Genomic DNA, 13,931 nt, shown 5'->3' on the forward strand with positions numbered 1-13,931 from the left:
ATTGGCTCCTGGGGCCGGAAGTGCTTGCGTCTGGCGGAAGTGCTCCTCCTGCGCGCGTCCGCCCGGCCCGGACCCTCAGGTAGGCGGGGCCCCTGCCTCCGAACTTTGGGACAGTCGCGGTGGCGGAGGGCCAGAGGGGGTCCCGAGAGCTCGAGGAGGTTGTCCGGGTTCTGGTCTGGAGGGGGAGGGGAGCGGAAGAATTTAGGGGGCGGGGGTCCCCGGCGACCTCGGCTGGCAGGTGGGGCCTAGTCGAGCCCGGCCGCTGCAGGACCCGAGTGCGGGACCTCCGAGTTCCCCCGTGGGGACGGGATTTGGGGCTGCGGTCCGAGCTGCTCCCTGACGCGTCCGGATGGTTGAGGTCCAGACGCTGCTCACATGCAGCCGGGAAAACGCGTACTCTCCGCCCTTGCCCATAATTTCCCTGCTTCTGGGTTTGACGGCTTCCCTCCAGGCGTGCGGAGGGTGCAGGGCTTTCCCCAGCGACACCTGCGACCTCTCTAGGGAACGCCTCAGAAAGGCCGCCCGAGGCGCAGTCGAGGGAGAAAACGTGGCCCTCCCTCCCTCGCCCCGCTCTTAAAGTGAATGAAACCACTTGTTGATGGTTTTCCTGTCCCTCAGCCAGCTCCACCTCCCAGTGGTTGAACTTTGAGCTTCTTGTAGCCCTGATGAACAGCTTGGCTTTCGTCAAGTTTATGACACTTGGAGCTTCAACAGTTGGAAATTTATGCACTTGGGGACTGGGCAACACTGTGCGGAGTTCAAAGTGCTAAGAGGCCAGGTGAGCGTGCAATGAGCATCTTCCGCTCCAGATTTCTAGCGCGCCTTAAGGTGCACTGCCCTTATTGACTACTAGGTGGTGCCCGCGAGTAATCTTTCTAGGATAAATTTAAAATAATGAGCAGTGCCAAGATACGGCTTTTTTTTTTTTTTTTAACTTTTATTTATTTTGAGAGACAGAGCATGAATGGGGAAGGAGCGGAGAAGAGAGGGAGACACAGAATCCCAGGCAGGTTCCAGGCTCTGAGCTGTCAGCACAGAGTCCGACGCGGGGCCCATAAACCCTGAACCCTGAGATCATGACTTGAGCCAAAGTTGGATGCGTAACCGACTGAGCCACCGAAGCGGCCCCAGAATAAGGCTTTTAAAGTGCCCCATCTTCCCTGAAATGTATTTAAGACAGTTTTACATCTTTAAAGTATCTGGTGCCTTTGTGCACTTTATCGAGTTATCAAATATCTATTCTCTGCTAAATGCCGGGGATACTAAAAGAGGAATCAAACTCATTTTCTCCTCTCTGAGAGCGTATAGTCTGAAGAGATAGACTAATAATGTGCTATAATGAAAGCACATATAACTTAAGGCAGGATAAGTGCTAAATAGAGAATAAGATGTGAAATGTAATGAAGAAGCAATCATTCATTTACCAATTATTTATCAAGTACTTTCTGTCTGCCCAACGTTATGGTCGCTGCTGATGTATAAAGAAGTGAAGGAGCACCTGGGTGGTTCAGGTGATTGAGCATCTAACTTTGGCAAAGGTCATGATCTCACTTTTGGTGAGTTCAGGCCCCTTGTGGGAATTTGAGCTCGCAATGCAGTCTGCTTTGAATTCTCTCTCTCTTTCTCTCTCTCTCTCTGCTCCTTCTCTCGCTCGCTCTCTCTCTCTCTCTCTCTCTCTCTCTCTCTCTCAAAGATAAGTAAATATTTAAAAAGAAAATCCCTAGTCACAAATAATTCACACTTTGGTGATTGGGAGGGAACCGAGAAAGACATGGAGAAGCTGAAACTTGGGCTAGACCCTGAAGAATGGATTACCTGGGCTTGATAGGTACCAAAAAAAATAATAAATAAAAAATAAAACACATAAGAGAAAGAATGAAAGTGCGTGGCCTGTTTTGAAACTGCAAGCAGTGCTCGCTTCGGTGGCACGTATGCTAAAATTGAAACAGCAAGTGGTTCAGCATGGTTAGACTGTAGGAAATTGAGCCTGAAAAGACACTGTCAGTTTTAGGTTTGGCTCTACTTTCACTGGAAAATTCAACAGATATAAAATTTTTAAAAGTTTTTTCACTTTTTTTCTTTTTTTGAGAGAGCTTGCAAACGGGAGGAGGCAGAGGGAGAGAGAATTTCAAGCAGTCTCCAGGCTCAGAGTAGAGCCTAACTCACCACCCTGAGATCATGACCTGAGCCTAAATCAAGAGTCACAAACTCTTAGTCACTGAGCCATCCAGGTGCCCCTAAAATAAATTTACGTGTTTCTTAATTTATTTTTAATTATTTATTTTAATGTTTGTTTATTTTTGAGAAAGAGAGAAAGCACAAGCAGCGTAGGGGCAGAGAGAGAGGGAGACAGAATCCGAAGCAGGCTCCAGGCTCCGAGCTGTCAGCACAGAGCCCGACGTGGGGCTCAAACCCACGAGCTATGAGATCATGACCTCAGCCGAAGTCCAATGCTCAACTGACTGAGCCACCCAGACGCCCCTATTTATTTATTTTTTTATTAAAAAAATTTTTTTTTACATTTATTTATTTTTGAGAGACAGCATGAACAGGGGAGGGGCAGAGAGAGAAAGAGACACAGAATCTGAAGCAGGCTCCAGGCTCTGAGCTAGTGGTCAGCACAGAGCCTGACGGGGGCTCGAACCCATGAATCGTGAGATCATGACCTCAGTTGCAGTTGGATGCTCAACAGACTGAGCCACCCAGGCAACCCTAAAATGTTTATTTTTGAGAACCAGAGAGAGACTGCATTAGTGCACGCATGCAAGCAGGGGAGAGGCCAAGAGAAAGAAAAAGAATCCCAAGCAGGCTCTATTCTGTCAGCACAGATTCCAATGTGGGCTCGATCCCACGAATCATGAGATCATGATCTGAGCAGAAACCGAGTCAGACACTTAGCCTGCTGAGCCTAAAATAAAATTTAAATGTTTCCCAGGAAGAATTATAAGTGAAGCATAGCGGTAATAAATTACACCTTTGATTAACCTATGCATGACATGTAGCTGTAATTAGTTACATTCTGGCTATGTTGTAGCTCATTTGTACCATTAATCATTGTAGATGACTTAAGCCAGTTTTAAAAGGTATGGCAGGAAACATAGAGTTTCACTGATCACATTCCATTTTGAAATATGATGCGAGGAATTCTCTTCATCAACGTTCACACACCAGATCATCTGGTGGTGATTATGTGGAGGAAATTTTTTAATGCTCTAATAAGTTACCCTAGGCTTTAGGTTTTGATGAATCGTTATACCTATTATTAAGTAAAACGTCTTTCCTGAAAGAAATGTAAGTTTAATTTTTATAAATGGAAAAACTTAAACACTATGTTGTTTTTACGTTTTATTTATTTACCTTGAATGAGAGAGAGAGTTCAGGGGAGAGACAGAGAGAGAAGGAGAGAGAAAGAATCCCAAACAGGCTCCACACTGCCAGTAGAGTCCAACCCAGGGCTCAAAATCAGGAACTGTGAGGGGCGCCTGGGTGGCACAGTCAGTTGAGCGTCTGACTTTGGCTCAGGTCATGATCTCATGGTTCATGGATTCGAGCCCCATGTCGGGCTCTGTGTGGACAGCTCAGAGCATGGCTGCTTCGGATTCTGTCTCCCTCTCTCTCTCTGCCCCTCCCCCACTCATGCTCAGTTTCTTTCTGACTCAATAGTAAATAAACATGAAAAAAAATTAAAAGAAACAACAACCAGGAACTTTGAGATCATGACCTAAGCCAAAACCAAGAGGCAGACTCTTTTTTTTTTTTAATGTTTAGTTTTTGAGAGGGAGAGAGACAGAGACCACGAGCGGGGAAAGGGCAGGAAGAGAAGGAGACACAGAAGCCGCAGCAGGCTCCAGGCTCTGAGCTGTCAACACCGAGCCCGATGCGGAGCTGGAACTCCTGAACCACGAGATCGTGACCTGATCCAAAGTCAGACGCATCGCTGACTGAACCACCCAGGCGCCCCTCAATTGCATTTTTAAGGGAACTTGACAAGCTAATTTTTAAATTCATCCAGAAGAGAAAATGCATAGGAATAGCCAAGAATTACTGGGGGAATATGGGGCGCCTGGGTGGCTCAGTCAGTTGAGTGTTCGTCTTCTGCTCAGGTCATGATCTCACGGTCCGTGGGTTCGAGCCCCGCATCGGGTTCTGTGCTGACAGCTCAGAGCCTGGAGGCTGCTTCAGATCCCATGTCTCCCTCTCTCTTCCCCGCTCATGCTCTGCCTCTCTCTCTCAAAAATCAATAAACATTTTTTTTTAATTTAAAAAGAATTACTGGGGGAAGAGCATTCCGCCATAATAAAGGCAACTCCTTGTCAGTTATCATTGTACACCAGCTTTATAGCTAACAATTAAAATAACAAAGTAATGTCATGACCAGAATATTATCAGTGAAACAGACTTGAGTCTTTCTACTGAGTCTGCCTTAAAAGTGGAATAAATACTGACTAGTAAACAGCGTTGGGACAACTCCCCACATGAAAGAAAATAAAAGTTAGACTTCTGTTTCGCAGCACTAACAAAAAACAGTTGCAGGTGGCGTAAAGAGCTGAATGTAGGGGCACCTGGGTGGCCATGCAGCGTTCAGCCCCACTAACTGGGAGATCATGACCTGAGCAAGGGGTGGGTGCTTAACCTACTAAGCCGCCCAGGTGTCCCAGCCCCGATCTGTTTCTTTCTTTTTTTTTTTAGGTTTATTTATTTATCTTGAGAGAGAAAGGGGAGGGACACAGAATTCCAAGCAGGATTTGCATTGTCAGCACAGACCCTGATGCAGGGCTTGAACTCACAAACTGTGAGATCATGACCTGAGCTGAAATCAAGAGCCGGGCACTTAACCGACTAAACCACCCAGGTGCCCCCTGATCTATTTCTTTATAAAATTGTGTTTCCAGGGGCGCCTGGGTGGTAAAGTCGATTGAACATCCAGCTTCAGCTCGGGTCATGATCTCATGGTTCATGAGTTCGAGCCCTGCATCGGGCTCACTGCTGTCACCACAGAGCCTGCTTTGGATCCTCTGTCCTCCTCTCTCTCTGCCCTTTCCTACTGATGCATGTGCTCTTTCTCTCAAAAATAAATATTTTTAAAAGATTGTGTTTTTTACTGTCAAATTTGTTTAAAGTAAGGTAGACCAGTGGTGAAGACGTTTAATTAATTGTCAAGTCAGTTAAGACGGCTGGGCATTTTTCTGGGGTGTTACTAGTCTATGAGTTTAGACTTTTAGGCCTAAAATGAAATTCCCTTTGCACTACTGTCTTTCCCACACCTGTAGCTCAGAACAAACATAGCCCGTTGTAAATTGTACTGGTCTGTGGAGTCGTTTCAAATAACCAAACATGTACTGTCTATGGGCTTATCATTCTCCCTAGAGATCAGAATGGCTTCCAGAGGAAAGACAGAGACAAGCAAATTAAAGCAGAATTTAGAGGAACAGCTGGACAGACTAATGCAGCAGTTACAAGATCTGGAGGAATGCAGGTAAGAGTGTGAGTGGGCGCTACAGTGCGGCCCCGTGGCTTTTTTCTGCAGCCAGATGACAAGCTCTGGGCGCAGGGCCATTGTGATTTTGGTTTCCCCTGGAGTGTTCTTCACAGTGCTCTGTCTGTTGGAGAAATAAACTCGATGTGAGCTTTGGAGTCATAAAGGTAACCCCCTTAAGTTTCCATTTCCTTGAGTGTGAAGTGAAAACAGTAACACCTACCTTCTCCTCAGTATTTAACACAGCCCTGCGTGGCCTAAGCTGAGAAGACACTACACGACCTTCTCGGGTATTTTCGACACTAACGGTTCGGAGGACCAAAAGTTCACTGCCGTCGTTAACTGCTTTGAAAGGTTGTTGTAAATATTTCAAATCAAGTGGCCAAAACAATACTTGGCCCAGAGTTGGTGCTCAATAAATGATAGCTGTCGTTAAATTTGTTGTGAACGTTTCACAAATGGCTCCTTACGCGGACGGCAGGTGGTGTCCCAGGGCGCACGGAATTTTACCTACGTCAGTGCCCGTCCTAAAAGAAACGGCCGTTTTGCAAAGCACTTTCTGTGTTTCATTTAACACTCCTAGCAGCGCTCTAAGGTAGTACTATCATTGTCTGTGGCTTACAGATCAAGAAACTGAGGCTCAGGCAGTGTTAAGCGTCTTGCCCAAGGTTATGCATTGGTTCATAGATGCTTGAAAGGAAGTTATTATGTGGTTTGTTAAGTGTGCCTCCTTTTGGTAAAAGAAAAATGTTTCATTATCAACGTAACCACATTGCAGGAAAATGCCCACATTACTAACATCTGAACACGTCCATTATTAGCGTTTTGTTGTTTCCTTTCAGCCTTCTCCCTCAGGATAGTTTTTGTAAATATATGTATGTGAAGTCTTAGAGTCCAAATAGAAGATTGGGATTTTTTTCACTTAGAACTCTGTTTTTCTATATTATGCTTGCTGTACTTTAGACAGGAACTCGATACGGATGAATATGAAGAAACCAAAAAGGAAACTCTGGAGCAACTAAGTGAATTTAATGATTCACTGAAGAAAATTATGTCTGGAAATATGACTTTGGTAGATGAGCTAAGCGGAATGCAACTGGTGAGCAGAATTTACTTACATTAGTGACACAGGCCGTGTCTCTCTCTTTTTTTATAAGTATATTTAATATAGAAAAGAAACTTCTTTTGGGGGTTTAACTTCTAGGTGAGCGTCTGCTTATCAGTAAAACAGCATAAGCCTCCAGATCATCATTTAGTACGTATTTGGCTCCAGCGACATGCACAGAAGCGGCAACTGGAAACTAAGATTAAAACAGTGTTTGATGAACAAAGATGACTGTCAGTAGTTGAAGACTCATCAGTCAGTTACCGTAATATCTGACTCATTGGAATATTTTGCTTAGTTTTGCCTTCTTGTATTCTAGGCCATCCAGGCAGCCATCAGCCAGGCCTTTAAAACCCCAGAGGTCATCAGATTATTTGCAAAGAAACAACCAGGTCAGCTTCGGACAAGGTTAGCAGAGGTAAAGTTTCTTTAAATTGATTTCATTGCAGCTCCGGAATCTGCTCATTATGTTAGTCTGAATAGTTAGTTAAAAATTGATCAGTTGAGGGGCACCTGGGTGGCTCAGTTGGGTGGGTGGCCGACTTTGGCTCAGATCATGATCTCACGTGTGTGGTGGGTTCAAGCCCTGAGTCGGGCTCTGTGCTGGCAGCTTGGAGCCTGAAGCCTGCTTCAGATTCTGTGTCTCCCTCTCTCTCTGTACCTCCCCTACTCACACACTCTCTCTATCAAAAAATGAACAGTAAATAAATAAAAATAAATTGATCAGTCGAGAATGTACCCCACCGCCAAGAGTGAACCCTAATGTGTGTAATGTGGACTTGGGGGGAGCGTGTGGTGTCAGTGACCCACTCTGGTGGGGGTGTTTATGATGGGGAGGCTGTGCTTAAGTGGGGGCAGGGAGGACATGGGAAGTCTTTGTACTGTTTACACAATTTGCTGTGAACCTCAAACTGCTCTTAAAAATAATTACTAAAAAAAAAATCGATCAGCTGACTTTAGAGCCACAACGCACAGTTTTCTGACAAAATTAGTCCTGGGCACTTGTTGTTGGTACCGAGCATAGAGGTGTAAACGGCACGTGGCAGTCTGAACTGCTGCTGCTTCCGCACGAACCCCACCCTCCAGGCTCGCCAGTTACTTCCGCAGCCCTGAGTTGAAATCCCATCCAGAATTCATTAGCAGCATTGCTTTCTGCACATGTGGCCTTTCTCATCTGAGAATTTCAAACATCTCTGTAAACCTGGATTTGAGAAAGTCTGTTTATAGACTTGAATATAATTAAGGCATTAACAAGCGATTTGCAACCACTGGTAATTCAGTAGCACAGTGAGTGGTCAAGAGCATGGACGTGGGTCAGACCGGCCAGATATGTATCCCTGCTCTTTACGTTTAATAGTTTTCACACAATAATCTTTGTTTTTATGTTTGTTGGTTTTTGAAAGAGCACTAGTGGGAGAGGGACAGGAAGAGAGGGAGACACAGAATGGGAAGCTGTTAGCACAGAGCCTGACGCGGGGCTCGAACTCACAAACTCACAAACTGTGAGATCATGACCCGAGTCGAAGTTGGAGGCTTAACTGACTGAGCCCCCCAGGCGCCCCAATAAGCTTTTTAATAAATATTATTATTGAAGTTGAATATCTTATGTTATTCGACTTATTTGTGCCTCAGTCTCCCCATCTATAAAAAGGTGATAATAGTGTTCCTGCCTCTTAAGGTTGTTATGAGGAGTAAATGAAATATGTGTAACGTACATACTGTGTGTAACATGTAATGTGTGTCAAGTACATGGAATGGTGCCCAGGCAGTGTTCCTGCGATCAGCGGTTCTGACGATAGAGGTGATGTTTAACCAACGCTCCTGCCGACCCGATACCGGTCTTCTCATTCAAGCCTAGAGGTCACACTTCAGTTTAACAGAATGAGTTCTTAGAGGCTAGCTTCTCTCTAACGGAAGCTCTTGACCTACCAGTTCCTCAATAAAGTTTATCATCAAGGCAGTGGTTATGATTAGCATTAAGATTTATTAGGACTGAGGGGCGCCTGGCCGGCTCAGTCAGTGGAGCATGTGACTCTTGATCTCGGGGTTGTGAGTTCGAGCCCCTCACTGAGTATAGAGATTACTTTAAAAAAAAGATTTATTAGAGCCATGCAATTATATTTCTGACATGTCTCCCTTGAGTTGATTCCATAGTTATTTATTCTATGAATCAGCTAGAGGATCTGTTTTCTTTAAGAGGAAGTAGATTGGGGGGCACCTGGGGGGCTCAGTCGGTTAAGCCGCCAACTCTTGATTTTGGCTCAGGTCATGATCTTGCAATTCATGGGTTTGAGCCCTGCATTGGGCTCTATACTCATAGTGCAGAGTCCGCCTGGGATTCTCTCTCCTCCTCTTTCTCTGCGCCTCCCCTGCTCTCTCTTTCTTTCTCAAAAAAAAAAAAAAAAGTAGATCTGAAGATCTGGATAAAATGTTTTGTGGGTTTTTTTTTAATGTTTCTTTATTTTGAGAAAGTGCATGAGCAGGGGAGGGACAGAGGATCTGAAGTGGGTTCTGCACTGACAGCAAAGAGCCCCACATGGGGCTCAAACCCATGAACTGTGAGATCATGACCTGAGCCAAAGTCAGATGCTCAACTGCCTGAGCCACCCAGGCGCCCGGGACACGATGTTTTTAACTTAAGTACCACATTCTTTGCATTCATCCATTTCAGATGGATAGAGACCTCATGGTAGGAAAGCTGGAAAGAGGCCTGTACACTCAGCAGAAAGTGGAGATACTAACGGCTCTCAGGAAACTCGGAGAGAAGGTATCTGTGTTTAATTTCACATATTAGGTGTAAGGCATGGTACAGAGCTTCTTGCTCTCTGATCTGGTTTGTGGTCCTGACACATTCGTAGAGGTGCTTCCTGGAACCGCTTGTTAAGATTCGAATCCGCTCCCTCGGCTTTGTTTTGTTTCGTTCAGCTGACCGCGGAGGACGAGGCCTTCTTGTCAGCAAACGCAGGCGCCACGCTCAGCCAGTTCGAGAGAGTGTCCACAGACCTTGGTGAGTCCGGCCCGGCGCCCCTGCCCCGGGTTAGCGGCCCCAGGAGTGAGGTAACAAGGCGGCCGTATCTTGAGTTCAGAGGTAAAGCCAGGGGCGCCTGGGTGCCTCACTCTGGCTTTTGATCTCAGCTCAGGCTGCGATCACAGGGTCCCGAGTTCAAGCCCCACACTGCTCTTGGTGCTGTGCTTGAAGCCTACTTTTAAAAAGAAGAAAAAAATAGAGGTAAAACCAGAAGTGTTTTCTTTATAAATCCTTTGTATTGGGTTTATTTCCTAATACTTTGTAATTTAAAATAATTAAATTAATATAGCCTAATATTTTAAAAATATTTCTCAGCTAGGGGGTGCCTGGGTGGCTCTGTCAGTTCAGCGTTTGACGACTTCAGCTCAGGTCATGATCTTGCAGTTCGTGGGTTCAAGCCCAGCATCGGGCTCTGTGCTGACAGCTCAGAGCCTGGAGCCTGCTTCTGATTCGGTGTCTCCCTCTCTCTCTGCCCCTCCCCTGCTTGTGCGCTCACTCACTCTCTCAAAAATGAAGAAACATTAAATAAATAAATAAAAATATCTGTCAGCTAAATATAAATATAAAAGTAGACTAAAATTTTATATATTCTATTTCATATTTAAAGTTAGAGTAAGGGGGCATCTGGCTGGCTCATTTGGTAGAGCATGCCACTCTTTTTTTTTAAGTTTATTTATTTTGAGAGAGAGAGAGAGAGAGAGACCCTGTGAGTAGGGGAGGGGCAAAAAGAGGGGAAGAGGAAGAGAGAGAATCCCGAGCAGGCTCTGCGCTGTCAGTGTGGTGCGTGCAACTCTTGATTTTGGGGTCGTGAGTTTGAGCCCCACATTGCAGGTAGAGATTACCTAAAATTAAAAATAAAGTAACTAAGTGAAGTAAGTAAGTTAGAGTAAGGATTCGTAGCCAATAAATCATCCCCTGTGTGTGAGGTATTTGTGCAGGGGAGAGGCAGTTGGTTCTCAGTGCTGGGAAAGGTTAGGGATTGTGCTCTGATAATAGAAGCTAGTTTTATTTTCTCTTTCAATATCTACGGACCTGTAAATGCATGTGAAATAACCTTTTGTTTATTGCGTTTGTTTATTCTTAGGCTCCGGAGACAAAGTTCTTGCCCTGGCAAGTTTTGAGGTTGAAAAGACCAAAAAATGACATGGTGTGGCAGCTTGGGACATTGATCACATTCTTGCTGTAAATGACGTTTGTCTCGTAGGGATTTTGAATTGTTGCAAAGAAATCATGAGATCCTTGAAATGCATTGATAACCTAAGAAACGGTGACAGAAAAGATACTTTGGCTTCTGGTTATACCCTTCCCCGTTGTGTTTCAGGGCTCCCTGCCTGAGTGATCCCAGATTGTTGGGGTGAGGAGCCCGTCGGACCTCATTCACTATGTCTTGTGTGTTTGAGAGAAGGAACGGAAAACGGTCTCTCTGCCTGTTTTTATGAAACCTCCTTGTTTTAAGTCCTGATAGTAAATGAAAAGATGTGAACTAATGATTCTTTTCTCTCATAATTGGTCCCCACTTGTTGGAGTGCATAGTGTAGCAACATCACTAGATGTCATGTGTGTTCAGAGAATTTTAGAGTTCTAAGTGATCTTGGAAACCATTTTCACTTTATAGACAAGGAAACTGAGGCTCAGAAAGAACACGTTGACTTGCTGAAAGTCACGTCCGAGACAGAGCTGGTGGTAAGACGTGGGCGTCCTGACTCTCAGTTTAGTGTCTGTTGAGTTTTCTTTCTTTCTATTTTGTGCTGTTTTTGAAAACTAATTAACACATATTTGGGCAAGTCTGTGTTTATGAAAATTCGGTGTCCCAACAAAAAGTTGTCACTAAGGGCCCGGTCCCCCAGCCAGGAGGGCCTCCATGTGAAAGGGGCCATTGTGTCCCTGGGTTGTGAGCTTGGAACAATGGGGGCCCTGTTGAGAGTCTCCCGTGGTAACTTAACCTCCTGCTTTGTTTAAGTGGCAGCCAGAGCCCCCCAGCGCGCCCCCCTCCCCACGTGTGTGACCTCTTTGCTGAGACCCAGAGGGTGGGGACTGTAAATATGATTTCCCCTTCTGTTTTTGGAGAAACAGAACACGTTACGAGGAAAAGCGACTCTCGAGTGTTTATATTTCCCTGCGTGCTCAAATGCATCGATTTCCCCATGCGCGTGGATGCTCGCTTATTTTCTGGGCTCTGGCCGCTTGATGCTTTTTCATGTCTGTCTCAGTTTTCTTTTCCTTTGCACTTTATACAAACTAAAAACCTTTCCGAAGCTTCCCGTATACTGTGAACCCCACCGGTGCTCTGCCGGCTGGCCACGCGAGGGACCTCAGCTTCATCAATGCCTTATTTGAAACTCTTAATGGGTAGCTTTTTTTATATACTGGCTTATAGAAGTCAGAAACTTATTGAAATTGTGACAAACCAACAAAAAGCAAATTAATTACCTGCTATTCATGTAGGATTTTACGGTCACTCATCAATATTTCATTATTCTGCAGTTTTGTTTGTCTGTGTTTTCAAGTCATCTCTACACCCAACGTGGGATCCCGAGATAGTGTCGCATACTCTACCAACCAAACCAGCCAGGTGCCCCTCGTCTGTGTGTTTTTAAATCGAGGTGAAACTCATATAAAATTCACAAGTGTACAATTCAGTGGTGTTTGGTACATTCACAGTGTTGTGCAGCCATCACTAATCTAGTTCCAGAACATTCTCACCACCCCAAAGGAGACCCTGAACCCATTAAGCACTCTCTCCTCATGACCTCCTGCGTGTCCCAGCCCTCCGGCAACCGCTAACCTGCTTTCTGTCTCTGGACTTACCTTTCTGGAGATTTCCTGTCAATGGAATCCTACAGTATGTGACCTTTTGTGTCTGGCTTCTTTCACTGAGCGTATTTTCAAGGTTAATCTAAGCTGTAGCATGTTATCAGTACTTCATTCCTTTTCATGGCTGAAAATGTTTCCTTGCATGGATGCTACATTGAGCTTCTCCATCTACCCCTTGAACATTTGGATGTTTTCCACTTTCTGGCTATTGTACATAGTACTGCTGTGAACATTTGTATCTAAGTGTTCAAGTAACCTGTTTTCAGTTCTTTTGAGATTATAGCTAGGAATGGAATTGCCGTGTGTGTGTGTGTGTGTGTGTGTGTGTGTGTGTGTGTGTGTTGGTTTGGTTTTGTTTTGTCTTTTAAGCCGTAACAAGATTCCCCTTTCCCCTCCAGCAGGAGGATAAGGAAAATTGGGAATATTTGGTATTTGAAAGGGGCCTGCATGAACCTGGAGTCCTGAATTTTGATTTCCCTTACACTTTCTAGAAGACTAACATCAATGAACTATTTTGTCATTAATACATTAGTGTATTCATTTTGTAAGTAATGACTAGTACTCAAAATTAATCTTCCTCTAAAAGTCACAAAGTTAGCAGTACCCAGCAAGATACTGTCATTCGTGACCGTGTGACCTTTGGTAGGTTACTCAATCTTTTGGAGGCTCATTTTCCACTTCCATTCAGTAGGGATAGGTGGTAGGACTTACCTACCACGTCGGGTTACTGTGGATCTCTCTCTCCCTTAATGCAGAGAGAAGTTTCGCTTTGGAGCTAATCTGCCATTTAATAGTTCTTTCGAGGGCCATGTTATATATTTTGTTTCACAAATTTGGTATTTAATTCAGAAAAAGGGTAATTGAGAAGCGAGTAATTTGAAAATTCTGTATACAGTTATAATTATTAAATGATTTGCAAACTGTGTTTCCTGTTCATATTTTGCTGTTTAAACTCGGGGGAATTCTCAGTCAGCAATAACTAGTGCTAAGGCAGCTAACTTTTTGATATCTTTGGGTCAAGCTAATACTTTAGTGAGAAAAATTCCTGCATTTTTCAAAGAACTGGGGTTGAAGCAGACGTAGGTTCCAAGAGCAAGTGTACAACTGAGCTGTTTAATGGAAGGTAACCATTTGAAACAATTTCTAGGGGCTCCTCACTGGCTCAGTCTGAAGAGTGTGTAACTCCTGATCTCGGGGTTCCACGTTGGATGTAGAGATTACTTAAAAATAAAATCTTTAAAAAAATAAAACTATTTCTGTGTTTCAGTGCTTTGTTCTTCCCGTAAGTGGTAAGAAGAGTATGCTGGGTAGGCTTCTTTTTGTTTGTTTGTTTGTTTTCAGAGAGAGAGTGGGGGAGGTGCAGACAGAGAGGCAGGCGGAGAAGGATCTGAAGCAGGCTCTGCACTGGCAGCAGAGAAGCCCGATGCGGGTCTTGAACTCACCAACCGTGAGATCCATGACTTGAGCCAAAGTTGGATACCTAACCAGCTGAGCCCCCCAGGCGCCCC

The 13,931-nt window shown here is 44.7% G+C and overlaps 1 protein-coding gene across 2 annotated transcripts; it reads left to right on the forward strand.

Moving 5' to 3' along the window:
- Positions 1-3: 3 nt before the first annotated feature.
- On the forward strand, positions 4-13,673 carry LZIC (leucine zipper and CTNNBIP1 domain containing). 2 transcript variants are annotated; one of them, XM_029946392.1, is made up of 7 exons: positions 4-79; positions 5,368-5,476; positions 6,440-6,575; positions 6,901-6,999; positions 9,253-9,348; positions 9,507-9,588; positions 10,694-13,673. In XM_029946392.1, exons 2-7 carry the CDS (start codon positions 5,376-5,378, stop codon positions 10,750-10,752), a joined length of 573 nt encoding a protein of 190 aa, XP_029802252.1. In that variant the 5' UTR covers positions 4-79; positions 5,368-5,375; the 3' UTR covers positions 10,753-13,673. The 2 variants fall into 2 exon arrangements, with proteins under 2 accessions (XP_029802252.1, XP_029802251.1); XM_029946391.1 differs by lacking the exon at positions 4-79 and adding an exon at positions 564-778.
- The last annotated feature ends 258 nt before the right edge of the window (positions 13,674-13,931 follow it).

The sequence above is a fragment of the Suricata suricatta genome, chromosome 8 (genome assembly GCF_006229205.1).
Source record: "Suricata suricatta isolate VVHF042 chromosome 8, meerkat_22Aug2017_6uvM2_HiC, whole genome shotgun sequence".
NCBI classification, from domain to species: Eukaryota; Metazoa; Chordata; class Mammalia; order Carnivora; family Herpestidae; genus Suricata; species Suricata suricatta.

Coding starts and splice junctions, on each gene's coding strand:
- LZIC (XM_029946392.1), top strand. CDS start 5,376: ATGGCTTCCAGAGGAAAGACAGAGACAAGCAAATTAAAGCAGAATTTA. Junction 5,477..6,439: donor CAAGATCTGGAGGAATGCAG/GTAAGAGTGTGA, acceptor GCTGTACTTTAG/ACAGGAACTCGATACGGATG. Junction 6,576..6,900: donor AGCTAAGCGGAATGCAACTG/GTGAGCAGAATT, acceptor CTTGTATTCTAG/GCCATCCAGGCAGCCATCAG.